Source organism: Xyrauchen texanus, chromosome 27 (assembly GCF_025860055.1).
Source record: "Xyrauchen texanus isolate HMW12.3.18 chromosome 27, RBS_HiC_50CHRs, whole genome shotgun sequence".
Taxonomy (NCBI): domain Eukaryota; kingdom Metazoa; phylum Chordata; class Actinopteri; order Cypriniformes; family Catostomidae; genus Xyrauchen; species Xyrauchen texanus.
Genome location: NC_068302.1, coordinates 36,850,776 through 36,871,412, shown reverse-complemented (window position 1 = coordinate 36,871,412; position 20,637 = coordinate 36,850,776). Strand labels below are relative to the sequence as shown.

The window sequence follows — 20,637 nt, the reverse complement described above, 5'->3', positions numbered from 1 at the left end:
TAAGAAATTAGATATAGAAGAAAATATTAACAATAAAATCGTATTATTAATTCTTACACTATATCAGCCATTAGAAATATAAGAATAAACAGAAAAATGCACAATACAAAAGTGTCTTTATTTTTAAACAAATTTGGTGAGTAATTAGCAATTTTACAATTAATGTTGACATGTAAAGTTGAGAGTCAATTTGAATTATTTTTCAAAATATTCAAGATTTTTGGCCTGGGTTTTGTGTGTTGCAGCAATGAGAATCTTTCTGAACATGCTCTTGAAAATGTTTTATAAAATGTTGAAAATGTTAAAATATGTCTTGATTAAACTGTTTACTAGGGATGTCCCGTTATCTTTTTTATTTAGAAGGAGTACAAGTACCGATACTTCCATTTTTGCTAATACCGAGTCTGATACCTGTTTTTTTTTTCTATATTCATATCAATATTTTATTTAATAACAATTCATCCAAATGGTGTTGAAATAAATTAAATCATTAAAACTTGAATCAAATGAAAATAGAACAATCATTTTTTATCAAATTAAGTGCTTTTATACAGAACCTCACAGCACAATCCAAAATGCAGCTTTGGGATTATTTTTATGAAAAAAAGTGCTGCATAACGATGTGAGATATAGCTTAAATATAATACAATTACAACTGATTTATTGTTATAATTATTATTATCTGTAGTAGTATTATTACAGTAAATATTACAAACCGTTACTACAGAAGTGATCTATTTCTGTCATACTGTTTTCCATTTAAATTGAGCTTTAATTTTGTTTGAAGCTTTTATTTTGAAGCCCTTTCTGTTTCTGTGTGTTTTTATGGTAGCTTCTCAATTCCTGAAAAGCAGGTCACTACGTGACCAAGTGTGATTATCAAACTGTAAAAGGCTGCTATATAATTAAATAAATATGTAGTCTGTATATGCCTCATGCTACAAAGTGAAGTAGAAATCTGCTACAAACAGAACATGCAATACTCATTATTTTTGCACATTTTAGAGCCAAGGAGCTCTAAAATGTATGAGCAGACATTGTCGGAAAAAAAACAGCTATGAAGCACGCAGCAAATGCAAACTATATATTTATCTCATTAATTGCAGCCTTTGCAGTTTAATTATCACACTAGGGCATAACGTAATTTTAATTTGTGCACTGAATGTTTACAGAATGACATTCGTACATGAAATGGTATTGGTTTTGTTAGCATTTTTACGAGCAAGAGTACATGAGCATGGTATCGGACCCGATGCCAATACCAGTATGGGTGTTGGGACATCCCTTCAGTTTACAATGATTTCAGACCTCTCTTTTCATGTTCCAAAAGAATAAAAATTGTTCACTTAAAAAAAAAAAAAATAGAGTGTGATCTGAACAAAATCAATATTTTGTGAGAATTACAAACACAATTGTTCCTTACTTCTCTATTACATACTAATGGTACTGTCAACATGAGTACTGTACCCTGAAATCAATTAATGGTAAGTTTGTAACCAATATGGTTTTTGTGGTAATGCTCACTAATAAAGGAAGTCCTGCAGGTTAAGATAGTTGTTGGAACACCAGCACACCCGCATCCCAGCTATGCTGTTTTTTTAGGTTCATAAGCAGTATAGAGCCTCTAGTTAAGGTAACTAAAGCTACTATAATGTGGGTGACTTTTGAGGTTTTGTCAAAAGCAGTTTTCCAGGCAGGCAGATTCTCCAGTGATTGGACACAGTGTGGAAGCTTATAAGCTCCCTGCAAACCTCATCATGTTGAGTGCTCGAATTCACTCCGCTTGTACCAACAAACACAGCAGCCACGCTAATGTGCAAAAGCAACCCATTTCAGCTTCAGTCATGGCTATAAATGTTTTAGCAATTTACGGGTGAAAAGAAAGCCCCACTCCTGCATTATAAATTTAATCCGCTGAAAAACACCCTTTTCTGTGATATAAACTGCTGATTTTAACTTTTACAAGAGAATATTTAAAAAGCCTTTGTAGTTCGAGCAAACCCCAGAATTATGTGTATGACTCACTGGAAACAGCGTGCAGTGGAGAAGAGATTAACAGGACGTTAGCACGAGAATGATTGACAGCAGGACATTTTTCAGCACCTCCTCCGGCGTGTGTTTGGCAGATGTGTCACTGATGCTGTGTGGAGAGCGGAACTCCACCGAGCATTCTGACAGCAACATCTGTCTCTGTGGCAACACGCCGGCTGCCCGGCTCCTGTTCCGTTCTCCTCCCTGCCATAGAAGTTTCTCTGAAATTTTTGCACATTATTTGATGAGCACCTTCAATCAGGATGAGTCACTGTCTAGTGTTAATGTTCTTGTTGTAAACAGGTGCAAAGAACGTTCCAGCATTGACCCTCTGCACTTACACGATGAATGACTTTGCTGCATTATAAAGCAAGTAGGACATTGTATAGCTTAGTATGCATTCGTGCCTGGAGAAGACTGGCTAAAATACAACCTTTCTTACATTACGTTATTCTATATCAGTGGTTCTCAACTGGTGATACATTGGACATCATATGTTGACCCAAAACTCCAGATGGTTTACTGTACAAAAAATGCCAGCCTGATATCATGAAAATTGACTGTAGCGTCATTTTTATAAAATTATATTATGTGGTTCATTACAGGCATCGCAGCAGTTCCTAAGGTGAAATGTCCACTGTGTGGTGCCTATAAAGTAACATTTTCTCTCAAACAGATAAGGTTTTGTAGCTTAATGCTCTATCGAGTTTTAAATCAACAAAACCTAAACCTAATTGACACTGTCATAAAAGCAAATGTGATATGAAATACGCAATTGCTGAAGCAACATCTTGCGAGCTCTTCAGAACTCATACTTTGGCCCTTTGCATCACAAGTTCAGCGCTATGTCAGCTGAGCAACTGCGCTATTGGTCACGACTACACAAGCTTTTAATTCAAAATGTATCACCTTACAAGTCATGCACTGTATTAAAAGTGTTTAGATGTCTTAAGATAGCATTGTGTGAGGAAAAGAGTGAAAAGTGTTCATGAACTGATATCTGCCGGATATGAATCCCGAGGTTGAGACAGGGAATCAAAAAAATTATATTAGCATAGATATCATTCAATTTATTGCAGAGTTAAAGATTATGAGAAATGTTTCTGGTTCTGGCAGACCTAACTAAAGCAACTGTTGATGGATAAATTAGGTGTATGACTGGCTAAATAGAGGAGTCTTTATTCTAGACTTACACTGAGTGTGTGTGTCTGCATCCCGAACAGTGTTAGGGAGAGTATTCCACAGTTTTGGAGCCAAATAGGAAAGATCTCCTTTTGTGGATTTTGATATTCTAAGAACTATTAACAGTCCAGGATTTTGTGATCTTATTGACCGTGATGGAATATAGCATGGTAGAAGGTCACTTAAGTACTGTGGAGCTAAACCATTCAAATCTTTGTATGTAGTTAACAGAATTTTAAAATGAATATGACATTTAACAGGTAGCCAATGTAACAACGATAAAATTGGGCTAATATGATCATATTTCTTGGTTCTAATCAGCTCTATGGCAGCTGTATTTTGAACCAATTTAAGTTTATTTCTTGAACTTGCAGTACATCCTCCCAGTAATGCATTACAACAATCTAGTCTCGAGGTCATGAATGCATGAATTAGTTTTTTGGCATCAGCAACAGAGAGTATGTGTCTTAATATTTCTGAGGTGGAAGTATACTGTTCTACAAACACTGGAAATTAGACTTTCAAAGGACAGATTGGTATCAAATATAACACCTAAGTTCTTTACTGTAGAAGACGACGTAAAAGTATGTCCATCGAGAGTCAAATTATAGAAAGAGGTTTTTGGTCCAGTAATTAGTATCTCTGTTTTGTCACAATTGAGTAGAAGGAAATCTCTGGCCATCCAATCTTTGATTTCATTGAAACATTCTGTACATTTGGAGAATTGTGAGATTTTGTCAGGTTTAGAAGAAATGTAATTTGGGTATCATGGGCATAACAGTGGAAACTTATTCCACGATTCCCTCCCAGTGGAAGCATATATAAAGAGAGAAGCAGAGGTCCTAAAACTGACCCCTGTGGCACTCCATACTTAACTTTTGTTTGATTTGACAATTCTTCATTTACACATACTATGTGGTAGCGGTCTGATAAATAGTACCTGAACCATGTTAATGCAAGTCCACTAATGCCAACATAGTTCTCCAGCCTATTCAAGAGGATGTCGTGATCTATGGTATCGAAGGCAGCACTAAGATCTAAAAGCACTAGAAGAGAAATGCAGCCATGATGAGGACTAAATCCTGACTGAAATTGTTCATATATACAGTTTCTCTGTAGAAGTGAAGAGTAGTTGGGAGAACACTACATTTTCTAGTATTTTCGACATAAATGGGAGATTTGAAATCGGTCTATATTTAGCCAATTGGCCAGGATCAAGCTGTGGCATTTTAAAAAGCGGTTTGATAACTGCCATTTTAAAGTTTCTTGGGACATGTCCTAAGGATAGCAAGGTCTGTATCTAGAGACACTATCCATCCATGCACTGCAAAATACCTCTAGTTTTGTGCTCCATTTTTTCGAGCTGCTCTCTTGAGAGCATGAGTGTGATCATTGTACCATGATGTGGGGCTTTTTTCTTTAATTTTCTTTAATTGAAGGGGTGTGACAATATCAAGAGTGCTTGAGAAGACTATTTATATTTTCTGTTATTACATCAAGTTCTTCTAGACTATTCTGGAAGATTATTAGTGACACTATCTTTATGGTCGAAAGAATAGTTCTACCTGAACGATAACATGGTGTAGATTGAGTGACATTAGCTGATGGCAGCAAACAAAAGAGGAGGTAATGATCTGAGATGTCATCGCTCTGTGGTAGAATTTCTGTAGTATCAACATCAACTAAAATTATGCACATATTTTGCTGTTTCGGAAGGAAATTGGTACTTTAATTTACCAAAGTGACATTCAACTGATCACAAAGTATAGTCAGAACATTATTGATGTAAAAACAGCACCATCAGTATTTGAAAAATGTCATTTTTGATCAAATCTAGATAGGCCCTAATTCTAGCAGCCATCACTTCAACACCTTATCCTTGAGTAATCATTAAATCATTATAATATACAAATAAATATATATCCTGTGATAGTAAACTTTTAAAGATATGAATTAATCATATAAATATGATTTATGGAAGCTGTATACATTAAAGGGTTAATATAACTTTTTAACTATATAACGTAACTAGGTTGTGGCCCCCTTCAGCTTATCACTTAGCCCACCAGGAAATGTCCCAATTCTCCCAATGGCTAGTCCGCCTCTGGGTCAGGGTCTTGTTTTCTCTTTCCTTGTCTAACTTTGTTCATGGTCTTTGAAGATTAGGGCATGTCACACAACCTGTCCATGTTGACATCTGCCTAATTTGGCCAGCTTCTACCAAGTGACAGATGAATTTGAACCAAAATACAGTACAGTCCAATTGGACATACAGTATTTGATGACAGCAAACAATTTTTTCTCCCTTTTAAAAGTTTAAATACTTATTTAGTTTAATAAATATAATTATATGTTTGTTATTTTTATTATTTGCATAATTGCATTTAGCTTTGGTGTTACCCTGTAGTCCACAACCCTATCTGAACAGACCTGCAACCCATTTTTGGGTCCCGAGTCACGACACACCAGTTAAAAACGATTGCTCTACAGTACACTAATGAATGAATGAATGAATGAATGACTGACTGAATGTTATATTTATATAGCGCTTTTTTGACACTACACTCAAAGTGCTTTACACAGTGCACAGGGGACTCTCCTCAACCACCACCAGTGTGCTGCATCCACCTGGATGATGCGATGGCAGCCATAGTGCGGCAGTACGCTCCCCACACACCAGCTATTGGTGGAGAGGAGAGAGTGGAGTGACAGAGCCAATTAATGGATGGGGATTATTAGGAGACCATGATTGAGAAGGGCCAATGGGGGGAATTTGGCCAGGATACCAGGGTTACACCCCTACTATTTTCGAGATGTGTCCTGGATTTTTTAATGACCACAGAGAGTCAGGATCTCGGTCTAAAGTCTCATCAAAAGAATGAGATCTAACAGCAGCTTTTGACAAACAAGTCTGCTCTTCTGTTTGAGCCTCAACTTTCAGCGTAAATTTGAGCTTCCTCCCATTTCTCTTTCTCTGCAGGTGGTGGGTGTGTTTGTCTGGTTTGGCGTGATGCCGCCACACACCATTGTGGACTATGAAGAATTGCGGCCACCAAATCCAGATCTGGCGCGTGGAATCCTGAAGTGTGACATGTCTGATTTGTCACTCATTTGTTGTTTGAGCTACAGTATCCTGTTGATGGTCACGTGCACAGTCTACGCTGTCAAGAGCCGCGGCGTACCCGAGACCTTCAACGAAGCTAAACCAATCGGCTTCACCATGTATACCACATGCATCGTCTGGCTGGCATTCGTGCCTATTTTCTTTGGCACAGCACAGTCCACAGAGAAGGTTAGATGTGCATTATATTAACTTGGTTTTTCTATGCACACAACGTGATCAAGTTGGACACAATTCAGGAGCACTTTCATTGTTGGAACAGTTAAAATAACTTTCTTCTGCATAACACAAAAGTAGATGTTAGTAAGAATTCATTGCATTAACACTTTCATTGCTTCTTTTACCATACATTGAAAGTAAATTGTGACTTAAGGTGTCAGGCCGTAACATTCTTCATAACATCTTTTGTTTTGATTTAATGTCATGTATTTTGCATTCTTTGCTGGCATTAGTAGTTATTTCTTTATTACTTTCCATGTATAAAAACTGTAACGAATACCACATTCTCTGAGAGTGAATTTGGCAAAGCTTTTCATGCTTTTTCATGCATATACTGTACATGAGCACACAGAGCAATATTACACATTAGAGTTTTAGATATTGCATTCCCCGTCTTAAAAGCAATGCAACACCATCTTCACAGTGAAACAACTCCCAGTATTTACACCACAATATATTCTTACAGTTTGGCTCCAATCCATAAACAAAAGAGTAGAGCTTAGTCAACGTTCCAGTCCTTAAGTAGAAAATAATGGGAAATGAAGTCATTTAAATATGAAGGTATTGAAGTAAGCAACAACCTGCCAGCCTCATGATAACTATTCCAAGTTGTTTTGCTCACATATTCTGTTTTGTAGAGGCCTTTGATATGGCAGGATGAGATGAGAAAAAACCCCAACATTTCACTTCTACCTTTTATCTCCCAAAGACACACCATGACACAGAGACAAAGGCTCTTTCGCCCACCATTGAGGTTCCGGGGGTTTGACTGTGGGAGGGAGGCTGATAACAGGAATGTTTGGAGGCCTGAAAGACAATGTCTACCCATCTTAATAAAGACAGAAGCCTTGTCAGCGGGAATTAGCGAATTGGGGCATTAGGTATTTCTGCATAGATTAAACAACCCAGGTAGCTTCACACTTGGAGTGCAGTTTATTTCATGCAGCTAATACATTATGTGCTATCTCCTGCTGTGCACCATTTTGTGTGCAGATGTTCCTTTATTTTGTTTTGGATTCTACATATGAGCATTTTGACTGTGATTTATGTCTCTTTTGATGCATTGCCATGGCTTATCCTTCCAAAGGCAAATGTTGTTGTTCAAAGGTTGCTCTTTCATTGCTCAAGAGGCTCTAGAATTTCCCAGAAACATCTCAAGTATTAGCATTAGTTTAGATGCGTCTCAGATTGAAACCTGAAAGTTAGAGTGGGACATATCGAAGGGCTCATCCCCTTTATTAATTAATCTTTAGTTTACAATAACAGCCATGAACCATGAGAGGGAATTCTCGTTCTAGAGAGCATTTTATTGGGCAATTAGTTAGTGTACAATGAGTCATCAATAATTTTGGGTAGTTTTCCTGGAAGAGATGGACTTTACATTTTATAAATGAACGTTTAGGAGTGCACTAGCACAAATGTTTTCAAACTTTTTAATTCAGATGACCCCCAAATAGGAGGATCTCCTTGCGAGGGAGAAAAATAGTCAATGTAAAATTGTAAAGACATGTTTTCAAAATGTAATAAGTGGCTTTTATATTGACATTGTACTGAAGCCAAATGAGAAACATTTTTAAAATGTTAAATTTATTTGGACAGCGCTTTCACAGTAAATATTGTTCCAAAAGCAGCTTACTATCAAGAAATATTTATTCACTATATATTAAGTTAAATGCAGATTTGCTTTTATATTTATGGTTGCCTGTCAATAGAATTATGGCTGTCAATAGAATAAAATAATTCTGTATAATCTCATGATTTTAGAATGAAACAGTAATAATGTCAAATAATATTAGGGATGCACCGATACCACTTTTTCTCTCCCAATCCGATTTCGATACCTGAACTCTCCGTATCAGCCGATACCGATGCAACAGGGTTGTTTTTTTCTTAATCAGTTAAATATCTATACATCACTGTGCAGATCTTATTGGGGGTATGAAAAGAGACACAAGCCAACTACACACTATTTCAATACAAATGTGTAGCCTATTAAGAAATTCTTTATTGTTAGCTAATCTGCTTGAAAATGCACTAGCAAAATTAAAGGAATATTCCTGGTTCGATAAAAGTTAAGCTCATTCGACAGCAATTGTGCCGTAATATTGATTACCACAAAAAATACTTTGGACTTTTGTCCCTCCTTTTCTTTAAAAAAAGCACAAATCTGGGTTCCAGTGAGGCACTCACAATGGAAGTGAATGGGGGCCTATCAATAAACATGAAAATACTCACCGTTTCAATAGAATTGCCAGAAAATATAAACAATATATGTATAAACATGATTTTATTGAGTAAATCGCATACTAGCCTTTTCCGTGTAAAATTATAGCCAATTTCATTGCCATGGTGTATTTGCCCTGAAATGACTGTAAAAACAACAATATAAACAACTTTGCAGCTCAAATAATACATGAGTTTTAACAGAAGAATTGAAGGTGTTGTAAGTGATTTTAGCTGTTTAACTTCCACGAGACTGAGCCATTGGATTAGCCACGGCCCCACTTTCCAAAACCCTGAACTCCAAAGATCCAAATGAGCTTTAATTAGACTGAAATTGTGCAGAAAAGGTTGTTAAAAACAACAGCAGCAAAATGGTGTTCTCGACTGACAACGTATATAAAGAAGATGGCATTAAAATGGCAGTAAGTCTCAATAATTCGCTGCAACTACTACACTATGAGAACGTGCAAAATGATTGACAGGTCGAAAGCGGCATTGTCCGTATTGTGCGGACACATTTTTGTTTGCTGTTTACAGAGTCTAGAGCTGTCACAGAGACAGGTGAGATGTCTTGCAACACTTATTTCAGTAAAAAAAAAAATATCTCAGGGAGTAGTATATGTGTATCTAGCCTACTGTAGTTCACAGTAGTTTAATACGTTTCTTATTAAAAATCTGGTGAAAGTAGTTTATGTGGAGCGCTCACATATTGCGAGCTGCTCTGAGAGCTAAAAACAGCTGCGCATCATGATAGCCCTGCATGTGCTATGAGTGTGTGTCAACAAAGCAGCATGGATTCACTGTAACACACTGTGCATGCATACTATAGGCTATATTTAATTATTGATTTGAGTGGATTTTTGTGGACCACCCAACACTGCCTTGCGGCCCCCTGGCGGTCACTGGACCCCAGTTTGAAAACCCATGCACTAGAATATAAATGGCCTCAAAGCGAAAAGACATGAACTAAAAAACTCAAAATTCCACATTTTATATCATGGGGTCTTTAAATAGATCTAATTTGTGATCTTTTTTTCTTGAGCCTAGTTTTTACAATAGAAAAAACAAACGTCTTTTTTCTCCTGAATGAACTAAAACACTCAAGGCGAACAAAGCTTGCGTTTCTACTACTCATGACGTTGGTCACATCTAAACCATCAATGCTTTTCAACTAGCCGAGTTCTCCAGGGTCAAGAATTTCAGGGATGTGGTCAAACAGCAGAAATAGCCCCGAACGAAAACAAACATCAGTGCATTTCATCCTAATTTTTAGGCAACTACCAAACTAAAAGTAACCTGTTCACCAAGAAAGCATAAATCTCAGTGTTTAGATGATCCTGTGGTCTCTAACCCTTGATTTATCATCTCTGTGTTTGATCTAGATGTTTATTCAGACGACTACGCTGACTGTGTCAATGAGTCTGAGTGCTTCCGTGTCTCTAGGAATGCTCTACATACCGAAAGTCTACGTCATTATCTTCCACCCGGAGCAGAATGTACAGAAACGCAAGCGCAGCTTCAAGGCTGCGGTGCAAGCTGCAACCATGTCCACACGCCTCTCGCAGAAATCCATCAATGAAAAACAGAATGGAGAGACTAAGATTGAGCCAGACAGGACGCAGTAGCAGGTATCATCCACTCACATACCCATGGACAAACCAGGTCATATCAGATTACAGTGGACAAACTGGTCAACCAGTTAGCTTAGAGCTGTGTTTTGGAATATGGTTAACAACCAGATAAGCCAAGTTTCACAAGCTTAGCCATGGCCTACAAGCCCTAACCAAGTTAACTAAGATTGTCTGCCAAGTTCACATTGGCCCAACCACTTGGTAGTCCACAATTACAACGCCTGGCAACCACCTATAGCTTTCTAGCATTGTGGCGGCATGTTTTGCATAGGCAAGCACCACTTACTCTAAAGAACTCTTATGGTTTACAGCATGATGCTGTCAAAGGACTTATAAAGGGGATAAACCGAGAAATACTGCACAGTAATATATTTTGTTGCTATAAACTGTCTGCAGAGCTTCCAAGATGGGATTGTTAGGGAATTCATTGCTTTAAAATCAATATTTAAGGTGCCTTAAATCATTCTAAGTAAGCTGTATTGAGCGCCCCCTCAATTTTTATACCTGTAGCATCTCTCTCTCTCTCTCTCTCTCTCTCTCTCTCTCTCTCTCTCTCTCTCTCTCATAACACATAACACATATTCACTTACTGTCTCTCAGGCTGTGACATGTTAAAGTGTATCTTGCGGCCAGTGCTGCTGTGTGTCCTTCTCCAAATATTATATTAACTTTTTCTTGTTCTGTCATAGTTATAAATTTGTCTATGCTGTTTGTAAATGTATCTATGTAAATGTCCCTTGTATCTTTCAATTTTGGGCAGTGAAGGAGAAAGTGCACCTCTGCCTCAACCTCACCTGTCGTACAGTGAGCACACACCCTTTCTCTCTCGCTCTCTCTCTCTCTCTCTCTCTCTCTCTCTCTCTCTCTCTCTCTCTCTCTCTCTCTCCACTTGCTTACTAATTCTCTTTAAATGTACAGTAAAATGCTTTTGGGGTTATTTTGCACTTTATTATTCTCTATCTCTGCAGCAGACTTTTGCTTCTTCAACACACAGAGTTTGATGCAGCCCATCTCATTACATCCCTATTACTGAGCTTTTGGAAGCAAAAATCACTAAGCCTGCATGAAATTACTGTAATGATGCTTGTTGATTTGGATATTGCTCTGTGGCGCAATGATATTTGGATGCAAAACAATGGAGTTAAGTGCAGAACATTAATTATGTGCATAGAGGTACATAGAGGAAGGCTGATTCTGCAATTAATTTATGAAGTTTAATGCATTTATTAAATAATTAATAAAACAATGGCTCTTAATAATATGAATAAATAATTCATATTTCTCTCATTCATATTTTTGGTCATGGTGTATAATGTAATATTTTGATTATTAGATTACAACATGGATGCAGCTTCACAGATTGCTGATTTCATACCTTCATTTTTCAAACTGGATAGTTTAAATGTTCATGTTAGCTCATAATGTGTTATCTAATGTTAACATATACAACTGTAAATCTTAAAAGTGTAACAAATGGGTAACACAATAAGGTTACAATAAGGTTCCATTTGTTAACATAAATAAACAAAGAACAATAATTTTACAGCATTTGTTAATTTTGGTTAATGTTTTGTTAGCATTAGTTAATGCAATAGTTACTAACATGAAGTAACAATGAACAATCGGTTTCATTCAGTTAACATTAACCATGATTAATAAATGCTTTAAAAAAATATTGTTTTCGTTGTAAGTTTGTGATACCTAAAGTATTAACTAATGTTAACAAGTGGAACCTTATTGTAAACTCTTACCAATAAATGCTATAAAAGATAGTTCATTGTTAGTGTAATTTAAGATTGTGTTAACAATTGTTAGAATATACAACCTTACTGTTAAGTTTAACCGCAGTTTCTTTTGCAATACATTGTTCAACTGAATATAATTTTCATACGTAGTGCTGAAGTATACGATTCTGTCTTTGAAGAAGCAAATGCTAATTCTGATCATCAACTTGACAGCTGATTGACAATTATGAGCAATGATATGTGTTGTTAGTTGTGTTGATCCCTGAAGAGGAGAGTTACTGCGGTCTTACACTTGCCCTTTCAATCCTCTACACTTAAACAAGGGATTTTACCCCTGGCTACTACACAGAGATAGTTTCTGATGACAGTATAGGACAAATCAATGTATACAATGAGGCATCTATAGAACTATTGACCTCAAATGAATGGCAATGTACAGTCTTGAGAGGCTGCTTATGTTTTTGCAAGTATAGACTTACATTGAAGGAAGGACCCGTGTCATATAGGGACCAGAATAAAGAAACTTGGAGGTGGGCTCTTTTGATTTGGGCCAGTGAGCCACCACCTCGCAATGACCTAGCAACTGCATATCCAGTTGCTAAAAAGCAGCTGGATAGTAATGTCGTGGCTACCTCCAACAACTGATCTCAAAAAATGAATAGATGTATAAAGTTTGTCAAAACAATTATTTTGGCTTGATAGATAGACTGTCAGATAGATAGATAGATAGATAGATAGATAGATAGATAGATAGATAGATAGATAGATAGATAGATAGATAGATAGATAGATAGATAGATAGATAGATAGATAGATAGATAGATAGATAGATGCTGTTTCATACCCTTTCAAAATAGAATTTGGCATGCATTATTTTCAAAATGTAAAACAAATTACATACGCATATTACAAACTGTGGACATTTACAAAGTATCCAATATGATTGCAAAGAATGGCTATCACACATGACACACCCCCTCTCTAAGACAATATTTTCTATGATATTCCTTCACTTTATGAAAGATGGCTATTATAACTGCAGTTTACATTGATAAGAAATGTATCCACAAGATGACTGTATTTGACTGAAAATGCTGAAGCCATGGGAAATATGACCAAACCATCCATGACACACTTCTGAAATGTTAGATCATCAGCCCTACCGAATGAATGTTAAATAATCTATCCTGACTGACAGTGCCAGGAATGTTAGCTCCAGTCTCCCACAAGACATCTCTCTTTGTCAGAAGATATCCAAATAGCAGAGTTATATAAAGAATATAAAGAAATGTGAAAATATATAAGAAAATAATATGAAAGAAATAAAGAAACAAATGAAGTACAAGAAAAATTCATGTTGCACTCATGTAAAATTTTTAGATCCCTCAGTTATAAAAGAAAAACACCCACATCAACAACAACTGACTCCACGTTTTGTCAAAGGAGCGTTCAATAGCAGGATATATAAAAAGCACGGATCTATTCAGAGCAGACACACTGGATGTGATGGCATATCATGCTTTCTCTCCCAATCAGTCATTTGTGGGTGTTGCTCACACGAGAATGTTGTTAGAAGAGATAAACAATGTGTCAGAATATCACACTTTTCATGTCCAAAGGCCATATCCCTTACGCTTTGTCATACAATATTTACTTTGTTGTGTGACCTTTTGTGCCCACACTCGAGCTAAAAAAATTGCCACAAAAGAATTCTCTTTCCACAGTAAAAGCTACAGACTGATCACACACTTCATGTCACAAATTGCACCCTATCCACTCTAAATAGTATTCGAGATTAGAATTAGGGTGCCCCAAATCATTGTATGTTGAAATGAGTGTCCCAAAGTTGCCCTGATGGTCTACTATTTCCAGAATGGTTTGCTTCAGAACTACAATTGTCATACGTGGAAAAACTAAAAACATGGTGATGAAACCAATGCCGCATCATAAATTCATATTTTGACATCAACATAAAATCATCATTAAACATTACATTAATTTGATTTAATGCTGTGAAGAAAAGCTACTTTCTCTCTGTAGGAGGAAGATGCTGATCAGCTCATTAAATTGCAAATGATCAAGCGGCTCCATTTATGTTTTATTATTATCCAGTGATCAGAAATATTTATGAGTGATAAATAATCCTCATCTTACCATCATGCATTCTTTTATGTCCATCTACAGTATTTGTACTGCTTATTGTGGATGCTTTTGTGTATTCTTAAAAGAATAGTTCACTCAAAATGAACATTCTCTCTCAAAAGAATATTTCAGCTCTGTAGCTCCAAATATCACATAAAGCAGTAATAAAGTAATCCATTAGACTAATAGTTAAATCTATAACTTCATAAGTGATATGATAAGTGTGGGTGAGAAACAGATGAATATTTAAGACCGTTTTTACTATAAATTCTCCTCCCTGCCAGTAGGTGGCGATATACTCAAAGAATGCAAATCGCCAAAATCAAAAGAGGAAGATTCAGAAAGTGAAACTGGAGATTGAAAGTTAAAAAAAGACTTAAATATTGATATGTTTCTCAACCAAACATATCATATTGCTTCTGAAGTTGACAGGTTGGGATACGATGACAGGATGCATGTAACAATCCGACTAAGGGGTCATTGGTTTCAGGACGCTATTTAATGATGTCCAAATACTTACACACTATTTTGCTAAACATTAGACACTTTTCCATCACAAAAAGAGTACACACTTTAAGGGCATAGTATAAGTAGGCAAATTGGGATGCAGAAATTGTGAATTCAGTAACAGTAGTTTGAAAGTTCTGCTGCTGCCACAAGTGGCCGAAGTTGGAAGTGTCGTTGAGGTGAAATGTCCATTGAGTTGCTCCAAAGGCGAGTTGTAATTTTAGTTGTAAATGATATAGAACAGTCAATACAAATGTGATTACTTCCTGGTTTCCACGGAAATAGAACCCATGTCACATAGAAAATCATGTCTCATTTTTAACTACACACACTCATAAAGTGCCAACCTACATTTTATTGCTGAGTGTTGCTGAGTTTGTCACATTTACAACTCTGTCTGTGTACTTACAGATGACACTTGGAGCAGCTGTGTTGAACTCAAATCACAGAAGAACTACATTATAGAGACTTTTGCTTATTCCAGATGAGGATGATAATAAAGCCAACGTCACTGACTGTAAACAAACTGCAAACACTGCGAACAGAAAATTGTTTATTGAGCATATTTGTTGAACAGTTGACATGCTTAATAGATGTCCAGACGTTTTTTGCGGATAACACAACACAGTTTGGAAATATCTCTCTTTTTCTCTCACTTTTTTACCTCAGAAAAGATTTTTTGCATTTATGTGGTTGATTTGTTAAGGTGTTAGCATGAGATGTTTACATTGGTGCAGTTTTGAATTTTGCACTGACTGAGTAAAACCCAATGAAAGACCGCCAGTTTTGATAAAAATACAGGTCTTGGCTGGTGAATGAACCATACAGCAAAAGTACTGCTTTTCAGATTAGCTTAAATTGTCTCATAATACTCTAATTTATTTTATATTTTAACCACAAAAAATTTTGAATTGTGTATTTTAGCTGTGTGCATCTCGTATATCTAATATTTATTTAAATTATTCCAACAAGAATTTATTAATTAGCTTGTTTAATTCCATTTTTTCCAGATAATATATGAATTTAGTGTTGATAGTTTTTAAAAGATTGATCTCCATGGCCAAAGATATGTTGGTGCTTTTATAAAGAAACCTGTAGGAAAGGTGTATATCAAAATATCAATATTTAGGATCCAGAATGCACCATAGTAAAGATAATACTTTGTAAATAGAAGACTGTAAAAGAAAGGGGAAATGGAAGTTTTATTTTGTGTGTTCTAAGGCAAGTATCCTGTGTTTGACTGATGGTTTGCATGGGAAACTCTTATTATAAAAGGTCTTATTATGTTACATTATGTTATGTTACTTTGTTATGATGAGTAACATGACTGCTGTGTGTTTGCCCATGATATCACTTTAAAGATATGTCAGTTTTAGAGGTCGACCGATAGTGGATTTTGCTGGTATGATAACTAAGGTGATGAAAAATGCTGGTAACCGATTAATCGGCCGATAGTTAAAAAAAAAAAAACGATTTATTGAATGTAAAAACTAATTTTCTTAGTCTTTCATTACTGTGATGGACACAGGCATTTGAAAATTGAAAAAAAAACCAATCCAGATGTAGTTTATTGTTAAATAATTTACTTTTAACTTTAAACAAGCCCAAAATACACCAACAACCCTTATTTTGAAAAGTCTGTGCTTTTAGCTAACACAAACACATATGTGAAACAAGACAAGGACACTTGCAATCATATACAATGTATTACAATAGAAAGAAAATAATGTAAACATTGTCATATGGGCTATAAATACTGCATGAGCAATAATTTCCTGAGGAACATGGAGGAATAATAATAATAAAAAAAACAATCAGCTACTAGCGGCAACTATTCTACCCATAACCGATAGTTCCAAACAGCAACTATCAGCACCGATTATTTGGTAAAACCGATATATCGGTCGATCTCTAGTCAGTTTACATCTTTTGACTGCTATTTAAAAAAATCAGTGTTTAGGATATCCAGAGTCCATACTCTACATTGCATAAGTAAATGCACTACAGCGCTGGCATTGTCTCTATGAAGATGGATTGTTTGTTGAATGGTATAGTCACTAACAGACCAAGCAAATGTGATGCAATTCAATTGTTATTTAAATCAAAGAAAATAAATGGATGCTGTTGGTCATGAGGCTTTGCCATTAAATGTCCTTAGATTAAAACAGAGGAACATGAGGAAGCCTCATTGTTTTCTGAATCTTGCAGATTACATTTTCTTAGTTCAGTGTTTATGGTCTCATTTATCATTAAAAAAAAAACCTACAGCAAATAGTTGAAAATTATTCATAAAATGATTCATAGCAAATAGTTATTGGTCAGTGTGTGCTTTTCAAGCATGCCAGAGAAAAAAATAAATGTTTTAATACGTTGTCTCTTGTTTTCTTGTCTCATCTTACTCATCTTAATATATATATATATATATATATATATATATATATATATATATATATATATATATATATATCATATAATATCATATACATATATATATATATATATATAATATCATATATATATACATATATGTATATATATATATATATATATATATATATACACTCACTGGCCACTTTATTAGGTACATCTGTGTATCTACTTATTCATGCGATTATCTAATCAGCTGATCATGTGGCAGTAGTGTAATGTCTAAAACCATGCAGATATGGGTCAGGAGCTTCAGTTCATGTTCACATCAACCATCAGAATGGGGAAAAAATGTGATCTCAGTGATATATTCTGTGACATGATTGTTGGTGCAAGCCAGGCTGGTTTGAGTATTTCTGTAACTGCTGATCTCCTGGGATTTTCACACACAACAGACTCTAGAGTGTATAGAGAATGGTGCTAAAAACAAAAAACAACCAGTGAACGGCAGTTCTGTAGACGAAAACTCCTTGTTGATGAGAGAGGTCAACAGAGAATGGCCAGACTGGTTCGAGCTGCCAGAAAGGTTACGGTAATTGTGTACAGTTGTAGTGAGCAGAATACCATCTCAGAATGGACAACATGTCGAACATTGAGGCGGATGGGATACAACAGCAGAAGACCACGTTGGGTTCCACTTCTGTCAGCCAAGAACAGAAAACTGAGGCTACTGTGGGCCTACCATTTGTGTGCCTCAGCATATCCAGATTTGTCAGACCAGGCGATGTTTTTCAAATCGTCTACTGTCCAGTTTTGGTGAGCCTGTGCCCACTGCAGTCTCAGTTTCTTGTTCTAAGATGACAGTAGTGGTTCCTGGAAGGGTCTTCTGCTGCTGTAGCTCATCGACGTGTTGTATGTATATATATATATATATATATATATATACATATCAGGCAGTTCTGTGGATGAAAATGGCTTGTTAATGACAGAGGTCAGAGATGAACGGCCAGACTGGTCCAAGCTGACAGGAAGGCAACAGTTACAACAGAGCTATGCAGAAAAGCATTTCTGAACATACAACACGTCGATGAGCTTTGTATGGACTTTGTATGAGGTTAATTGATAAATGAATAAATGAAAACTATTTATTTTATGTTATTTTGTTTGAATTATGTTTGAAGATATATATATATATATATATATATATATATATATATATATATATATATATATATATACATTTATAGATATAAATCATATTGTTCTCTCTTATGACTATAACTTTTTAAAGTGAATGCTAAAACACAAGGGTCCATGTTCTAATGCATCATACAAAAGTAGACCCATAATGCAATGCACAAATCACTTTACTAAGATATAAATATTAATGTGTAGTAAAGATAATCATTCTGCTCTATTTACTTTAGAGCCCAAATCACGAGTGAAAGTGTTGAGTTAAAAAAATTACGATGGCGCAAGTACAGTGGATTTTATTAGCCTTTTTTTGTATTAATTGTTTTACAACATATGACCTCTCTTCTTGTTATAATATATAATCTTCTTATCTGTGTTGAAACCATTGGGGAACCAGTCTATTGCCAGCACATCTTACTCAGTGTATGTTCAACTCAAGTCAGAACTCCAAAACACTAAATGCAGATGACAGACGTGTGCGCTGGAGGTAAGGAAATAATGGCAACTGATTATGAGGGAATAAGAGTTGAAACACAAACAGCTGCTACCGAAAGACTGAAAGACTCCACGGTGTATACATTCAGCCGGTGCAAATGATCAGCTGTTTGCACATCAGTCCTGCTGAGCACTCACAATCAGGAGAAATATGGAGTTATCATAGTGACACATTTTGTGGTCAAGTTCTTTTTGGGGAAGGAAATAGAATAAAAGACTAGAAATGAAGTGTTTCCATTCCATTAAGTTTGAGACTCTACAAATGTCTGAAATCAGTGAAGACATATATTAATGTCACTCCTGTTATGCAGTACCTTTTAAACTCTGTATCTGTTTGTGATTTATTTTAATGTCATTTAAGGAGGTTAATTCTCAAAAAGGGTATGCAAGACTATCAGAAAGGTATAACTTGATTATTTACACAATGGCAAGAAAATTAACAGGATGGAACCTAACAGACTGGAAAGAAACAGCAATATATATATATATATATAGCTATTATATACAGCTAAAGCCATTGCTCAGTGAGGGAGTGAGAGTTGCACAAACTAATAACTACCACCAACACATCACATAATTCATACGTCTTTATGCTTTAAAAAATAGTTTTTAGACATGCATGACGGGGACATGAAAATCTACTGCACAGTAATAACCCATTACATATCAGTCTAGTCTACACATCATCTGTACTGTCAAAAGGACCAAAGGAGCATCATCAGTCTAGTTTAAAATCTACAGGATAATCAGGATCAGAATGTAATGTTTCTTTTTTTTATTAGTAAAAAATCTGTAGTGTTTAATGCACATTTATAAAGTGCAGTTTCCCATATACGTTTAGTTTTAAGCTTTGTTATTAGACCCAATAGTGATCAATAGTTCAGTCAATTTATTGCTTGATTTTGGTTATTTTAATCTGTGGTCTAGGAGTAGCTGTTATTGACAAACACTGCCACCTTGTGGTTTAAGCATTGTCATACAGTCAAAACATGACTTCGCACTTTGACATTTTCAATAATTTAAAATTGAGAACCCTGAATGCATATATAGTAGTTTAAAAATGTTTGCCTCTAAATGCAGGTCATATTCAAACTAATTCAATATTGGTACATTATAGCCTAATTAAAGGGATCATTCACAGAACATTTTAAATTCTGTCATAATTTGCTCAGGCTCATGTTGTTCCAAACTTGAGTTACTTAATTTTATCTATATTACTGTTTTTTTCTGTTGAAGCATAATTTTCTGTAAAGCTGCTTTGCAATGATGTGTGTTGCGCGAAATGTGCCAATTTATCACTAGCCTTAAAGGAATAGTTCACCCAAAAATGAAAATTCTCTGATCATTTACATATCCTCATGCCATCCCATATGTGTATGACGTACTTTATTTTGCCGAACACAAACGAAGATTTTTAGAAGAATATCTCATGTCTGTAGGTCCATGCAATACAAGTTAAAGTGTACCAAAATGTTTACGCTCTAAAAAGCACACAAAGGCAGCATAAATCTAATTCATACGACTCCAGTGTATTAATCCATGTCCTTTGAAGTGATCCAATCGGTTTTGAGTGAGAACATACCAAAATATAAAATACCTTTTCACTCTAACTCTTGACATCTGCAGTCTCATTTGCAATCACGATTTTAAACACTATTACTTAAGCACCATCTAGCACTTTGTGCATGTGTTAAGGACTAGGAAGTGTAACTGAGCTTGAAATCATGATCCTGCCTAGACTAGAGACTGCAATGGCAAGATGTGCAGAGAAAAGGAGTTG

General features: G+C 35.7%; 1 protein-coding gene across 1 annotated transcript in view; it reads left to right on the top strand.

The window, feature by feature from the left end:
• Positions 1-15,250, top strand: part of grm6a (glutamate receptor, metabotropic 6a) — a 67,305-nt gene extending 52,055 nt beyond the window's left edge. Inside the window, exons 10-12 of the mRNA XM_052094377.1 lie at positions 6,194-6,505; positions 10,159-10,404; positions 15,213-15,250. Of these exons, the coding sequence (XP_051950337.1) occupies positions 6,194-6,505; positions 10,159-10,401 (555 nt within the window). The 3' untranslated portion in view covers positions 10,402-10,404; positions 15,213-15,250. The remainder of the gene's footprint in view (positions 1-6,193; positions 6,506-10,158; positions 10,405-15,212) is intronic.
• The last annotated feature ends 5,387 nt before the right edge of the window (positions 15,251-20,637 follow it).